Source organism: Caretta caretta, chromosome 1, assembly GCF_965140235.1.
Source record: "Caretta caretta isolate rCarCar2 chromosome 1, rCarCar1.hap1, whole genome shotgun sequence".
NCBI lineage: Eukaryota > Metazoa > Chordata > Testudines > Cheloniidae > Caretta > Caretta caretta.
In genome coordinates this window covers 112,942,843-112,959,717 of record NC_134206.1, presented here as the reverse complement: position 1 = coordinate 112,959,717, position 16,875 = coordinate 112,942,843, and the positions used below count along the sequence as shown (strand labels likewise).

At 41.3% G+C, this 16,875-nt stretch overlaps 1 protein-coding gene across 2 annotated transcripts in view; it reads right to left on the bottom strand.

The window, feature by feature from the left end:
* Positions 1-16,875, bottom strand: part of UPF3A (UPF3A regulator of nonsense mediated mRNA decay) — a 47,820-nt gene that overhangs the window by 24,687 nt on the left and 6,258 nt on the right. For both annotated transcript variants that reach the window (XM_048856317.2, XM_075130083.1), the window contains exons 3-5: positions 5,069-5,175; positions 1,079-1,177; positions 858-968 (exon numbers count right to left, since the gene is read on the bottom strand). In XM_048856317.2, the coding sequence (XP_048712274.1) occupies positions 858-968; positions 1,079-1,177; positions 5,069-5,175 (317 nt within the window). The remainder of the gene's footprint in view (positions 1-857; positions 969-1,078; positions 1,178-5,068; positions 5,176-16,875) is intronic.

Sequence of the window (16,875 nt, the reverse complement as noted above, 5' to 3'; positions counted from 1 at the left end):
TAGGAATACCTCGCATTACTTAACAACTACCCCTTCCTAGGACCAGAAACTAAGGGTGAGAATTAAATCTGGGTTTTCAGCATAGCAGTGAAAAGTACTAATCAAAAGGCTAATCTCTAAAGTAAATCCAACAGTGTTTTGTTTTGTTTTTTTGGTTTTTTTTAAAGCTGAATTGCCAAAGGGAAAAAATTAGACTATTTTTATATAGTAATGGAGCAGGAAAGGGCATAAATACATAAATTGTTTTTTTGCTTTGCCGTACCCCGTGAACTATGTAAATATATGTATTATTAATAATGTTCACATGGTTGAAACCTGAAGAATGAAACCCAATATACTTTAATCCTGAAGAGCTCAAGCTTGATCTGATGGATACAGATCCTGCTGGAGAATGTGAAAGTCATTCTGCCTATATAAACAAGGTTTAGTTCAAGGTTTATTTTTCAGGCTGCCCCCAGATGATCTTGATAGGGTATTTTACCTTTCACCTGGCAGGCACCCAGGATCATGAAAGAGCTTGAGTACAGTATTGAGGATCTTATCCTTTCTTTCATTTTGGGTTATCATTTTTTGCCCTTCTACCATCTTTCAACAATAAACTCATAGACTATTCCTTTATAAATACTAAGGACCAGTTTCTGAAGCCACTGTATATACAGAACATGTGAGTTCCATACATGCAGAAGCGTGCCACATGAGGTGGCTGTAGGCATTACTCCAATGGAGAATGAGAATATAAATATACTCTCAACCACTGCCAGGCTGAATGGGAGAGATCCTGCTGGTAGTATCCCAAAAATATGAAAAAGCATATTTTTAAATGATCAATAATGAGGAAAAAAGTCAACAAAACAGACCAATAAGTTCCCTTGTTTTTGCCTCAATCTCTCCCAACAGAGTCTCAGGATTAGCACAGATTTTCTCTTCATCGGCACAGTAACTTTCTAAAAATTTCCTATATTCTGGATCTGTGAAAACATTTTTTGAAAAAAAAAGTTAATAAACTATTTATCGTATGTATCTTATTAACAATAAACAGAGTAGCTTTTCCACCGTGAGATCAAGAAAATGGGTTTACCATCCTCAATGCTCCCAGCTTTTGCATCTTTTTTCTTTAGCTTCTTTTTTGAAATCTTTTGGAATGGAGCAAATTCCACCACAGCAGGATATTCCAAACCTTAAGAGAGAGACCAAATGCTCAATTTTTAGATAGGGAAATATCTGTAATTTAACAGTGAGATTTTCAACAGCATACAGCACTGGCCTAACTCTGTTTCCATTGAAGTTAGTGATATGCGCTTTTGAAAAACCCATGCTAAATTGCTAATTAAATGACACATGTGATAGAGATAAGTAACATGTAGTACCATGAAATATCTACAGAGTAAAATAAATAAATATGTATTTGAATTACACACTTTGAGTTCAGATACTGTTGTCATAAGTATCAGAACAAAAATCAGCCCTTCATTAATTTTGATACCCCTACCAGGATGTCATAATTAAAACAGATCAGCAGTTGCACTATCAACCCATTCTTTTATCATTCATAGCTTGACTATCTATAAATCTATCTATAAATCTATAAAGATTTTCACTGAGTTAACAAACTGACATATGAAAGCTAAGCCCAGAGATCATCTCTTTCAATAACAGAAATTGGTCCAATAAAAGACATTACCTAATATCCTGAGACCAATATAGCTACAACACTGCATAAAACAACTGAGATATTTCTATAGTTTTGTTGCTAGGAGGGGATGACAAAGGGGATGACATCTCCATTTAAATCTAGCAACATGTAAAGCTGTGTGAAACTCAGTCATTTTAGTTTACATGAGTTTGTGCAAGTCACCTTCTTGTTTTCACTTGCATAGGTTCTCAGTCCATAAAGTCCGCTCTAACTCTGGGGTTAGAATAAACCCAAAAACGTTAAAGAAAAATTGAGATGAAACAGATGGAATTTATTTCGAGTCAAAACTATGTGAAACTTTTGAGTTTTGCCTGTTTTGCACTCAAAACCATAAATCAGCCCAGGTTCACACAAAAGTTGCCCAACTTCACTGGAAACCTGGCTTGAGGGAAAAATACAATTTTTGTCATGTTTAAAATATTCTTACAACTGTTTTGATGAGAAGCCCTAACATCTCCCAACTTTGGAGCAGGGACTTGAAATTTTGCAGGGGCTTAACTTTGTGCCAGAGATATGCTTTTTGCTATCCCTGTGAAAATTCCCCCGAATTTGGCAAAATAACATCTCTATCATATCTCAGTTGGTACGTGCTCAGTAGAGAACTGTCAGAGTTTAGCAGATAAATTCTCCAAAGATGCTCTCTCCACTGAGCATGGAGCGGGGAGGGATAGCTCATGCGGGGAGGGATAGCTCAGTGGTTTGAGCATTGGCCTGCTAAACCCAGGGTTGTGAGTTCAATCCTTGATGGGGCCATTTAGGGATCTGGGGCAAAAATTGGGGATTGGTCCTGCTTTGAGCAGGGGGTTGGACTAGATGATCTTCTGAGGTCCCTCCCAACCCTGATATTCTATGATTCTATCCCTGACAGCTCCTCCCTGACTGCATGTGTGCCACCACACCAAGTAAGTGAGCATGCTCTATCCCACGGCTGAAGGGGTTGAGCGGGACTTTCCCTGCAATTGCTCTCCCAGGGCCAGTGTGTAACCCAGCACCAGACCTGAGAGCAGAGAGGTGGTCTCTCCGGTGTTCTCAGAGCTCCACCTGATGGCAAGCAGGCAGCCAGGATGAGGAGGAAACCACTTCCCTCTAATGCAGCAGGGTGGGTAGAGAAGAGGAACCAGGATGGGGCAAGGGCAGGAGCTGGGGAGGAGCAGATAGGAGCAGAGGGTGTAGGGGGGAGAATGGAAGCAGGGGCGACGGTGACAATAGCTGGAGAGGTGGGACAGGACTATGGGGTGGAACAGGGACAGAAATTGGAGAATGGTGGGATAACAGTTGGGGAGAGAGGAACACAGGTAAGGACAGGGACAAGAGCCATAGATAAGGTGGAAAAAGAAGGAGATTAGTAGCAGAGGGAGGGATGGGGCAGGAACTAGGGGAGGCAGGGCAGATAGGAAAGAGTCAGGAGAGTGAACAGAAGCACAGGGAAACAGGGTCAGGAACTCAAGAAGGGAATAAGAGCAGAGAGCGGAGACAGGGCAGTGGGATCGGAGCACCAGGAGACAGGGACGCTCTGAGGGCAAAGATATATGAAGAGTCTTTAACCACTAGAAGACACTCCTCTCCAGACCCTGAAATTGAACCCAGGATTTCTGTATCTCAACATTCCTTTGCTGTCTAGCAAACAGCATGAAAACCAATGGCAAATTAAGTGTCTCATCCCTCTTTACTGGCTGATCCATACACAGGATAACAGTCCACTATTGCCAACAGTTACTCAGTTGGCTCAAGTGGTAGAGGTCTGTGCTGTGGATCTAAAGGTCCCATCCCTGATGATGACCGATATGGAGGTTAATATGATTTCCACATCATGGATTTTGGTTTTTTTTCCTGTGGTTTTTTAAAAACCTAGAAAACTACATTAAAAAACAAAGCGTATGTCTACATTACAGCGAGGAGTGTGCTTCCCAGCTCGAGAAGACAGATGCGCTAGCTCTGCTTGAGCTAGTGCACTAAAATAGTAGTGTAGCCAGGGGTAGCATGGGCAGCAGCTGGGGCTAGCTGCATGAATACAAAGCCACCTAGTCAGTACTGTACTTGGACAGCTACCCAAGCTGCCACTCATGCTTCCCCTGGATACACTGCTATTTTTAGCGCACTAGCTCAAACACAGCTAGCACATGCCTGCCTACCCAAGCTGGGACACACTCCCAGCTGCAGCGTAGAGGTACTTTAAATTACAAGATCATTAAGGTTGCAGTCAAGCACTCAAAAGTTAGGAAATGCCAGAATCAATGTTATCTGTACAACCTTAATTTGACCCCCTTATAGCAATCTTCAATAACAGGATCACACACTATTGTATACACAGGCCCCCAGCCTCATTCAGCATGCAGGATGGAAAGAAGGAAGGAAGGAATGAGGGATGTGCAGTGACTGAGGTTGTTGTCTGTAGGACCCATTTTATTTGTTGCCAAATTTGGAAGGAGTGTACAGAAAGAGGCAGGGGACTGCAGGAAGAGAAAGGATGGTTTGATAGTTAAGGCAGTTGTAGAACTAAATTCTATTCCTGCCTGTGCCACAAAGTTCCTATGTGATGTTGGGCAAGTCACCTAAACCAAGCCTTGCACAGGTGTCCACTAATTGTGTGCCCCTCATTTTCTTGGTACCCACCTTGAGATACCTGAGGTCTGATTTGCAAAAGTGCTGAGCAGTCACAACTGCAACTAAAGCCAATAGGAACTGTGCTCTGAACATATAAAGTGCAATAAAATCTAAGTACTCTGAAAAATAAGGCCATAAGCCGCTCCAATTGGGCATCCAAAAGTAGTAGAGACGTGACCATTTTGGCCTCCATTCCCCATGCATAAAATGGGATAAATAATACCACCTTATCTCCCAGCCATATCATAAAGATCAATTCATTAATGTTTGTGAAGCACTCAGATACGATGGTGATGAGCTTCATAGACAAGCCCAAGAAGAAATTAATAGGGTTTGGATGGTGTGATAAATAAGGCATGTCACCACATGCTGAATGATGAGGATAAAAAACAAAAATACTGAATAGCTACCCACTCGGTGAGCACCACTATCTTAAGCACCAAATGGGGCAGGAATCCTACGGAAAAAAAGTATGTGATCATGTAAATAAAGACAATGTCATATGCACAAAGGGGCCAAATTAAGATTGCCAGTCAAATTTAAATCTGGCATTTCTTAACTTTTGAGTGCTTGACTTTGCAATCTTGATGCTCTTTTAATTATATGTTTTAGTATGTAATTAACTACCTATATTGAGTAAAGATTTCCAAAATACTTACTGTCCTGTAGTGCTACAAAGAATACAGGTTTATATGTGTTAATTCCAGAAAAAATCAAATATGTAATAAACAGGTCGCACTGAGATTTTTAAAAAAATGGAAATAGTCTAACCTTTATTATCAATGAAGACATAGCCATCAAAGCGATCCCTAAAAAGAAGGATGTCATCAGGATTTCTAAAATTAATGTATGCTCTTGAGTAGAGATGAGGATAAAGACTGCAACAAGAAACAATTTTATTTTCTGTTATTTATTGTCATGTTCAGGAATGAAGAAAGAAGCTAAATTAGAAAAATCCTGTCATAATTCTCATTTATCTTATGAAATGATTGCATTAAACTTGCATATCACAGAATGAAAAGGAGTACTTGTAGCACCTTAGAGACTAACAAATTGGTTAGTCTCTAAGGTGCTACAAGTACTCCTTTTCTTTTTGCGAATACAGACTAACACGGCTGTTACTCTGAAACATATCACAGAATGCAACTTTTACATACACACTTACAAAATCACAGGAGCCAAGCAAAACGGAATTGATTTCCAGGATATTCCACATCCTGGCAACTGTGGAGTTTAATTCTGAATTAGGAGACAAAAGTCCCTTTTTCAAATCTTGGAGTATGTGTTTCCATTCTGTGCCCCCTTATAGCCATTAGGCCCACTTTCCTATGATAGTGACATAAGAACTACGGATATTGGCAATGCCACTGGGTATTTCTTTAGCATGCTCAGGCAGTCTTTTGCTGCTGATATTGGGGAGGGGGAGATTAGATTGACTGGCAGTTGCCAAACTGTCACTTTGTCTTTACAGACATCCATCTTTAAAAAAAGATTAAACCTTTTGATAAATAGCAAGAATATATCCTGGGACATATAAAAATAAAAACAAATGATTCATTTTTGACAGACTTGTATACAAATCCAGCAGGTAATTTACAGTTATTGCCAACACCCAAACATTTCCACTAGAAGAATGAATGGTTACTGACCTGATAATAACGGTGTTCTTCGCAATGTTGTCATCTCTGGGGATCCCACATGGTCCCCATCCATGTGACAGCATGGTTTAAAAAGCAGTGTATGCTGGGGCTGGGGCTGTGTCTGTGCCCTACATGTGCTCATGCCTCCCCAGCCCCCTGCCATGGGCATAATGAGCAGAACTGCTGCAACCATCCCACAGTTCTGCCACCAATTCAGAATTCCAAATAAGGAGGAATATGAAAAAGCGGAGATGAAGGGCGGGCTGTAATATCCTTATCACTGGAGAGTAAAGCTGCAACCAACAATTACTGGAGGTTTAGGTACCACAGGAAGTACCACCCCAAGTTTGATCCTGGTATTTGTCTCCTGACTTGGCTTGGTAACTAGTCTTGTCTCCTGCCTTCAACCCCAGTCCAGTGGACACTACTGGCCCAGCGGCCTACACCCTGACCATTACAATTAGACTTGTCTTCGCCAATATGGAGCAATCAGGATCAGTGCAACTGCATCTTGCCTGATTGGACTCGGGCAAATCAGTGAAAATGTGTACATACATGAGGCCTTGACTACCACGGTCTGAGGAAAGCGTTTTGCACTGATCCCAGGTTCATGCCTCCTTAGAAGAAAAGGCTGGGCATTTTGTCTTATCTTTGGTGCCAATCAATTCTACAATGAGATTTCCCCACCAGAGAAATATTGGCTTGATGATGGAGCTCTTCAGACATCACTTGTGGGTGGTGATAAACTGTCTGCTTTGGAAGTCTACTGGGTTATTCCTGACTCCTGGCACATAAAAAGCAATGGGGGTAATACCATGTTGTTGACACCACGTCTATAACTTGATTGCCTTCTGAGATAGAGGTGATTAAAAGGCACCTTCTTGCTTGTTTATATAGTGCATTGCAGATGTGTTGAGTGTGAGGAACTGTACTGTGGAATTATGCAGAACAGGCAGGAATGCCATGCAAGTTATTCTGATTGTTCATAATTTTAGAACATTTATGTGAAGAGTCATGTCCTTTTGAAACCAAGTCCCTTGTATTTGGAGGTGATCCAGGTGTGTACCTCAACTTGTACCTGATGCATCTATGATCAATGTCTGTGTAGGAGAGGCAGAGAAGTGCACCCCACTCTTGGGGTCACCAGTTCAGTGCCGATAAAATGTGTATAGGGACAGCAACCCATATGTTCATTTGATATCCTGCAAGGTGATACATCAACCACAACCATCCTTGTCATAGATGCAGGTGAAGTCTGGCTAGCGGCATCATCTGTGCAAGCTGACACATGGCCCAAAAGTCTGAGGAAGTTTCTTACTGTAGTTGATGGAGTCAATTTCATACTGGTAATTATCATCTGAAGATAAATAAATCAGTCTTCTGAAACATGCTTCAGCTGATCTGGAGTCAATTAAGGCTTCTATTTATTGTTTCTAGTTGGTTGAGAGATGATTTTTCAAAACTGACCAAGAGGCCCGGCTGTCTGAATAAAAGAAGGACATAATTCAGAGCTGAGCTGTGGCAACTTCCTCATGGGCCCTACCTTGGATCAGCCAATCGTCTACATATGGGTACATGTGAATACCCTGTCTCTTCAGATGTGCTGCCAGTGCAGCTAGGCATTTTGTAAAGACTCTTGGTAATGTGGAGACACCTAATGGTAGAACTTTGTATTGATAGTGATGGGGCCCTACTATGAATTGCAAGTACTTCCTGTGGGCTGGGTGGATGGCAATACTGAAGCATGTGTCTTGTAAGCTGAGCCATGAACCAGCGTTGAACCCGATGGGAAGGGACAATGCAGGCAAGCATTACCATCCTAAATCTGAAACAGTTCATATATTTGATCAATCTTCTCAGGTCTGTGTTAGGATCCCTTTTTGGAGCGGGAGTGATAAAGATATATTGGGAGTAGAAGCTTCTCTCCTCCACTCCAGCAGAAACTCCTCTAGGGGTACTACAAAAGCAGAGAAGTCACTTTTTCCTTTAGCTGATTTTCATGAGAAGGGTCCCTGAAGACAGAGGGGGAATGAGGGGTGGAAGGTAAGGACTGAAATTGGATGGAACAGCCATGGTAGCTGTGGCCATCTTGCATGCATCAGAGGAAGGAGACAATAAAATAAATAAATAAATAAATAAATAAATGAGACACAGTTAACTTGGGGGAAAAATCCTTTTCTGAGCCCTGCAGGTAACCAGCTGGAGCTCTGAAGTTTATACCCAATGTTCTTGTGCCAACACTGACCTTTAGCTTAAACAACTCTTCATCCTCCCTGCTGTTTACCCCTCTCACCCAGCCAATGTATTTATATAGAGCGACCATACCCCCACTCAGCCTTCTTCTTGCTAGGCTAAACAAACCAAGCTCTTTCAGTCTCCTCCCATAAGACAGGCCTTCCATTCCTCTGATCGTCCTAGTAATTCTCTGCACCTGTTCCAGTCTGAATTCATCTTTCTTGAACAAGGGTGACCAGAACTGTAAACAGTATTCCAGATGAGGTCTTAACAGTGCCCTGTACAATGGAATTAACGCTTCTCTATCTCTACTGGAAATGCCTTGCCTGATACATCCTAGGACCACATTTGCCTTTTTCACAGCTGCATCAAATTGGTGGCTCATAGTTATCCTGTGATTGACCCATACACCCAGGTCTTTCTCCTCCTCTGTCACTTCCAAGTGATAAGCCCCCAGCTTGTACCAGAAATTCTTATAGACCCTTGCACTTTGTACTATTAAATTTCATCCCTTTTCTGTTACTCCAGGCTTCAAGGTCATCCAAATCTTCCTGTATGATATTCCAATGGTTTGTGCTTCTTCTTATGGAAAGAAAGAGATAAGTGCTGAGAATCATCCTTATCCTGGTGTTTGGGCCTTTCTTGCCTTGTTGAAGAGGCAGTACCAGTCTTTGGTGCTGATGTGGTAAGCAGTAGTGAGGTGGTATTTGATGCCAGTTCGTTGCCTGATGGTGCCAAGGACGTATGCCAGTTCCAACCTTAGGTGCTGCACACCAGCTGGCAGAGACATTGGCTGACAGAGCCTTAGAAAAGGTTTGATTTCCTGGAAGTTGATCCTTGCTCTTCAGGATATGAATTTCCTCTCATGGATTATTCAGACACATGACCGTGAACTTTGTTCTTGTTGAGAATGAACAACACATTGGGCATCAGTCTGACATGTGGCACTCAGTGAGACAAAATAGAGAAGGGCTGTGGCTATCTGTGAGTGAAATTAGACTATCACAGGAGGGACACAGTTTGAAGCTCGAGGGCTTTGATACCAGCATTTTGCATTGCATAGATGGAAAAATTAAATTTAGGGGTTTTTACATATTTTGTTGTTATGATGGAACTCAAATAATAATGTGGAAAATTTAAAGTTGAGCGCAAACCCTAACCAGCCAGCTAATTCATGACTGAAGCAGATTCCAGTAACGGTAGCAGGACACCTCTTGTTCCATTTCACTGCCCCACACAGTAAGGGGGAAAGGAGGGACAGGTGCAGTTGCTCTGCCCTTTATGTCTTGATGTGGGGCACAAGGACGTGCACAGTTCAGGTGTAGTCTAACAGACACTGCTTTTTAAAGATTCCAATCTTATGCACGTGGGGCACACGTGCAGCTAGAGTGGGATCCATGAGGACACAAATCTGAAGGAGAATTTTTCTGATCCTTCTGAATTAGACAGAGCTGTTGGGATGGATACCCATTTACTGTAAATGAAATGTTCATTATCTAGCATTTTTAAAGAGCACTAATTCCAATGGGATCTTAAATTGAGACATTTTTCAATTTATATATGAATTAAAAAATAAAAATGTTTATTTATAACTCAATGAAAGACATCAGTCTAAAGGAAACAGTGTTAATGACACAGATTTATATCTGAAAAATGTATTTTATCTATAAAAATAAATATGAATTGAATGATATTGATGAAAGTTTCAACATTTCTATGCAAGTGGATGGCACTGAGTGTACTATACGGAGGTAGCCATGACCATGTGAAAAGGCTGTACTATGACAGAATGAGTTTCCCTACTATTGATTTCAATGAGAAACAGTCAGTGCCTTTTTAGATAAATTTCAATATGCATGCAGAATAGAGTAATAAACAATATCATTAAATTAACTTGGCTTTGTTTACTTTATAAGTAGAAAGGATTTGTGATTTGACATTTGAAGAACATTTAAGTTGAGATCACACAGGCACCGTGTATGCGCTGCTAGTGCAGTGGTTCTCAACTGCACATCCCTCGGCCTGCACCGCTTCCTGCAGCCCCCATTGCCCTGGAGCGGCGAACAGCGGCCAGTGGGAGCCGCGATCGGCCGAACCTGCGGATGCGGCAGGTAAACAAACTGGCCCGGGCCGCCAGGGGCTTTCCCTGAACAAGCGGTGGACCATAGTTGAGAACCACTGTGCTAGTGGCTGGAGCAACCAGAAAGACTTTTGGATAACTGTCACCTCCCAGGAAGCAGAGGGCTCCCTCCTCTGTGCTTGGTCGTCTCAGTAGGAGTACTCATGTGTTTCATGTTACGCACATGCTTAGGTGCTTGACTGAACTAAGGCCTAAATTATTTTAGTATGTATTAAAGATTAACTTGATTGCATAGTTAAACTGCTCATATCAAGTACTTTTGCTTGTGGCTCTTTGCTGCCAAAGCAGAAATGCTGGAATTAAAGACAATGTTAGTGTAAGAAAAATGAATCTGTTAATAAAATTCTTAACTAAGTAAATGAAGTTGTTTGGTACACATGCCAAAAACGTATTGTGCATCCAAGAAAAATTACTGCCTGGAAAACGGAAAAACATGTTTAATGTATTTTTATAAACATTTCAACTATTAAAGAAATACAGTAGGACATATGAAGCAGAAATAGGCTTCTTTGAATACACCAGATGTGGCGAAAATTAGAGCAATTTCATGCTTATTTCCTTATCCCTTAAATTCTTGCAATTTCATACTGTCAAAAAAAAATTAGAAGTGTAACTGAAGGGAGCATTATAGATCTTTCTCTGCCCCTTAAGGAAACTGCTGTGCCTCTGATTTACATGCATTTGGACCAACTGCCAAATATCTCTGGAAGCAGATGATGGTCACAACTCCTATTAATGCAGGTTGTGTGTATGAATTTAGGACTACTACTCCACTGTTTGCAGAAAATAAAAATATTTTTTGCCATTTTTAGGTCCTGATCCTGCAAAGTTGCAGAGCATCCTCAATTTCCACTTACTTTACATGCGAGTTGACGGTGCTCAGCACTTTATAAGGTCAGGCACTTATTACCTATAAAATATCAGAAACCTTGACACGGAACAGTAACCATTGTAAAAGAGAATAGAAAAACAAAAATATTTATCCTCTCAGAAACATTTCTAAACACCTAATATTTCAGTAGCAGATGTTTTCCACCTGCTTTGGCACCACAATCTATTTTCCCCCGACACATGAAACAGCAATATTTTTCTGTCCTTTTATACTTATATTTGTTAGATTGAATACATTTCACAATTGAGTCAAACATTTAAAACAGTGAATTTTATTTTACATTAAGCGTTTATTATTGCTGTTAGCAGAGATTAAATATATGACTACCAGAAAGAGTAGATAGGATTCTGTGTTCTGGAAAGTACAGACTTCAAAAATTATCTTACATGTTTTGAAGGGATCCAGTGTAGCCACAAGATTTACGGTAATAAAAACGTTTAAATATTATGGACCAAAATCACCACTCACAGCACACAAAAATGCAAAAATGTGTGTGCAAAGTTGCACTATCAAAGTGGGATTCTCCCCTAGCTATAGTTGGTTTATTACAATAAATAGGTATGGCTATGAGAGTACTTAGCAGTTGTTAGTTCATTCCTCAAATGAAGCCATTTCCACAATCCCAAAATATATTATTTCTCAGAGATGAATCAGAGAGGTAGGGCCAGCCAGTTTGGGATCACTGTTGTACTCTGGGAAATGTAAGAGGTGTGAAAGCTATCAAGGTTTCCATTTTATACTCCCTTTGTTAGGCGCCTAATAGTTACTCCTGGGAGAATACTGTGCCCACACAGAATTTATGTGTTACGCAAAAATTTTTTCCTTGCAGAAAGGTGCTGCAATTATGCCTTTCGCCCATCAGGGGCCACTGTGGCACCAGAACAAAGAGCAGCTGTTCCCGGAAAGAGGGTGGGGGGGGCAGCGGCAGCCCCAGCTGCAAATAGGGAAGAGAAGAGGTTGTGTCCCTCACAGCACCCTCCATGTGGGGCCAGGTCAGGAGGCACGGAATATGGGGGGACGGACACCATGGGGCACATGGGACTGCTGTGTGAGTCACAGACTGGGGTTCCGAAGAGCTAGGGGGGAATAGAAACATTTGGTTTGTGTATTTTACCCAAAAAACCCCACAATCTACAGTGAAATAACACAAGACCACAAAAGTGAGAAAACTCACAGCCAAGATTTCTACAATTTTACCATAGATATTAGTCAGAAAATGAAGGGATTCCTCCTTGTGCCCTGATGTGACAGGAACATTAACTGTCAATTTTCTTGCATTTCTGCTCTTGTGAACCCCTCTTTCCCCACTCCTCCCACACACATTTTGGAGTCTGAAATAAATTTCCCCATCCATGCGCATACTAAAATATAGTTGAGGAACAAAATTTGACAATTTTGCACATACACTGTGATGTCAAGATAAAATACACTGGACCAGATTATCTGCTGCCTTGCACTTTGTGTGGTCATTTATAATATGTAAAGTGTATGAGTGAAAAGGAGATATAAATTTAGAATTGGTAATTCTGAATTGATAGTATTATATATCTATAAGACCTTCACTTTGCATGCATATAAATGACCACATAAGGTACAAGGCAATGGAGAATCAGGGATATTATGAACTTCTGGATGATTGAAAGTATACTAACCCTATCAACCCCAAAATAGCCATTGTCCTTTGGAAGCTCTGCAAAATGTGTTCTACTCTAAGGGTCTTAGGTGCTTTTCAAGAGGAACTCAAAAACCCATAGGATTGGGCCCTTAGGCCCTGTCTACAGGGAACACTTTTTCAACATAGTTTTCTTTACTATAATTATAGTTATAACTAAACTAAAAGAGTGCATCAACACTGCTTTGTGTGAAGTGGTTTAAGCTACTTCCTTTGTGAATTGTAGCATCCACACAGTATCACGCTTTTTTGAAAAAAGTGAACACCATTCTGGGCAGATATCCCAGGATGCACTGTTCTATACTCAATGCAGTATGGCTTGCTTACCGTGTTGGATTGTGGGATATCTACTGAGCTTCTGGGATTTAGTGTCAAATTCCCATGATTCCTTCCACAGTATCCCAAAATCGGTCTTGTTTTCACTAGCTAGTCATTTTCAACTGTTTCAGCTGCAAACAAATGTTCAAACTGCTATCAGGCAGCATGGAACACCATGAAGTAGGCACTGATTAATACAAACAGAATACCAGAGGTACTGTTAATCATGCAGGCAGGTGGCTTTTGAGGAGAAGGAAAAATGCCATCACTATAACCACTAAGATTTCATATGGATACTGCTAGAGGAGGAGGAGGAGAATGAAACCAAGCAGTTACTTCTGCATGACATTTTACTGGACTGGCTTCACTCGATGGAGCACTGTCTCTGGGCCTAGCCAGCCAGCACTGACTGCAGTCCTGGTATAACCAGCAGTGGAATTGGAAGGCCAGTTCCCTGGAATCTACACAGAACTTACCCCAGATCTCCAGTGCCAAATCACTAATATGACAGTTCCTCTCAGTGTGGAGAAATATGTGGCCATTGCCATTTGGAAAACTGCCTTATCCAATTGCTACTGGTCAGTAACTAACCAGTTTGGTGTTGGTAAATCAACTCTTGGAGTTGCTGTCATGGAAGTGTACACTCCCCTCCAATCCTTTGGGTGTTTTGCTTTCTGCTGTGACCCATTCATGAGGTCAGCAAACATCTCTTCCCTCATCCTCTTTCTCTTCCCTTGGAGGTTGGCCAGGCATTGAGATACTGATAACGCTCCTCTCTGTGTGGGCCATGCCATGCCAGTTGCTATGAGAACAGAGAAACAATAAAGCAGTTACTGTACCAATATTAGCCATCATGCCACCAATGATAGAATGTTACTTCTATTATTTACCATCAAATTATCAATTTTGGAATTCCATTGTCTGGCCTGGTGTGCTAGAAGATGGTAAGACAATTTAAGATATTTTGCCTCAGATCAGGTCCCTACACCATGGTGTAGAGATACCCTTTAAATGGCCCCTTATACAATTTTTGGGGGTGAGAAGAATGGAGAGTGGGGTTCCCCAAGGAATAGGCTAGTAATTGCATGTACACTCTTGGGAGCTGTCCTTAAATGGGGAATATTATCCTGAGGTGTATTCTTAAGAGGCAGAGATGGGTCCTGTGCAGAAAGGTAAACGGAGAACAACTGACAAAATATGCAACATGCTACATGCTAGGATGGTGCCCCCTCAAACTGTTGCTTAATGGAAGGGAAACACTACCTAGGTGGGTGGCCCTAAGAAGCAAGCAGGGCCTTGTCAAATGCTTGCCAAACTAGACTGCTATCTTTGCCTAGAATTCTCATTTATCATACCAAGGGATGAGAGCAAAGTGTGATATAAAAAAATACAGAATTTTGCAGCTGTGAGGCATGTCCTGTTAACAATGCAATGGGTTTAGCAATGTAATATAATTCAACAAATAAGTGCTTGATGAAAAAATGCCTTTTGTAACACCTGCAAATCACAAATACACCGGACCCTCGCTAGAACGCACGTCTTTATAGCGCAAATTCGCATAAAACGTGGTCGCTGCCATGGATCCCAAATTTAATCACTTTAATTGCAATTAATTTTAACGCGGTCCCTGCGTTAATGCGGTACCGCGCATAGATCCCAAATCCCGCGTTCTAGTGAGGGTCCAGTGTACTTTATAGAGTCTATGCAACATAAAAGACTTAAAACAGCCTCTGTAATCTCAAGTGGCCAATTTAACATGTTTAACTGTACATGTATGAAAATCTTAAAATCTAAAAAAGCTCAGGGCAATGACAAAACTGTGGGTTTAAATGCATTTTCTACTGGTGTATTTCTTGCTTTTTGTTTTGCTACAATAAAACTGACTCAGATGCAATGCATTTGTCTTTTTAATTTTTTTTCATAGCTGCAGGGCCACTATCTTTTACTGAACCACAAGAATGAAAAGCAGGGAGAGGAGGCAGAGGTGGTTGAGCAGGGAACATCAAGCAGCATGGGAAACTAGGGAGGATACATATTTTGGTCTATGAGCATGGGATTAAAAATCTTTGGGATGAAAAAGCCCACTTTTAACTGTTGAATTTTCTGTCTTAAGTGCCATTTTGAGCATGCTACGGGAGCTGGAGAAAAGCCAAGCAAGTGGAGGCCAGAGGGTGCTGAATAGGGGCAGACATGTCCATCCATCTGCTGTGGGGGGAGGGATAGCTCAGTGGTTTGAGCTTTGGCCTGCTAAACCCACGGTTGTGAGTTCAATCCTTGAGGGGGCCATTTAGGGATATGGGGCAAAAATTGGGGATTGGTCCTGCTTCGAGCAGGGGGTTGGACTAGATGACCTCCTGAAGTCCCTTCCAACCCTCATATTCTATGACAATATCTGCCAGACATGCCAGGGCACAGCCAGTATCCAGAAGAAAGTTTTCCAAATCCCCCTAAACAGGCATTAATGGGACAGACAATTGCAATATAGTACTTAATACTTACTGGATGAGGTCCCCTCTGTAGTATTGTCTCTGGCTGGGCACTGGGGAGGCATCTCTGGCTGGCTGGAAGGAGTGCTGAAGAAATCTTGGCACTTGAAGAAAGAAAGGAATTTTCTCCTGCCTGGGGGGACAAGGCTTCCTGTGGGGTTTCTGAAGGCATGCCTGGCTCGCTGCAGATTGTGACCAAACTATCCAATGTATACTGGGGTTTAGTGGTGGCCTCTGTGGCAAAAATCGGATTCAGCTCTTCATAGTACTCATGTGCACTGGTATTTTGATTTTGTCTTTGGTGTTTTTGTAATTCTGCTGCAGTGCTTTGGTGTAGCACTGGCATGTGTCCTGAGAGTGCTCCTTTTCCTGTTTTTGATCTGCTAGCCACTTATAAATATTTGCATTTCAGTGACAGATGGAAAGATTAAATTGAATTTGCTCCTTTCAGATGGGCTTGGGGTGTGTCAGCTATCCATGGGTGGATAGCTAATCAAGATGACCCCAGTGCATTGGAGAAGGCACAGGTAACCAGACAGACCAGTCCAATGTGAAGCAATGCAGTGTGGAGTATCAGTGGGATGATTACCTGAAGTAGTACAGTTCAAATGGGGATGTATCCGCATGAACTTTATAGCAGCGTAACTCATTCAGAAATTGTGTTATGTTGTTACCAAAGCAGATTAACGATAGGAGGATAAGAAGCAAAATAAAGCAAAAAAAGATTGCTTATGTGTGGACAAAAGGCAGCTCATGTCGAAAAACTCAGATATACCAAAAATAATTTCCATGTAGATAAGGCCTAAGTGTCTGTGGAGACATCAGACTGATGACAGAGCACAGAATCTGAATACAAATCACAGAGGGAAAAAGTGCCTCCCACTCCAACCCTACAGACCATTAGTTTACTAGAGGGGTCAAGGAAGCATCAGAAAAAAAATCTGACATCCTATGTAACAGATATCAGTCTTCAGTATTCCTTTTCTCTATTTTCTAAAAAATATGTATTCACAGCTTTCAACACCTAAAAATGTAGTAACCAAATAACATTTGAAAATGCAGCTTTATTTTCTTTGTCCTTTTTGCTTTACTTAAGTGTCAAGAGTAATTTTTAAAGCAGATGAATTTTTAAAAAGTGTTTTAAGTGTGCCCTCATTTTTCTTCCAGCAATACAGAATGATCTGCCTCTTCAGAG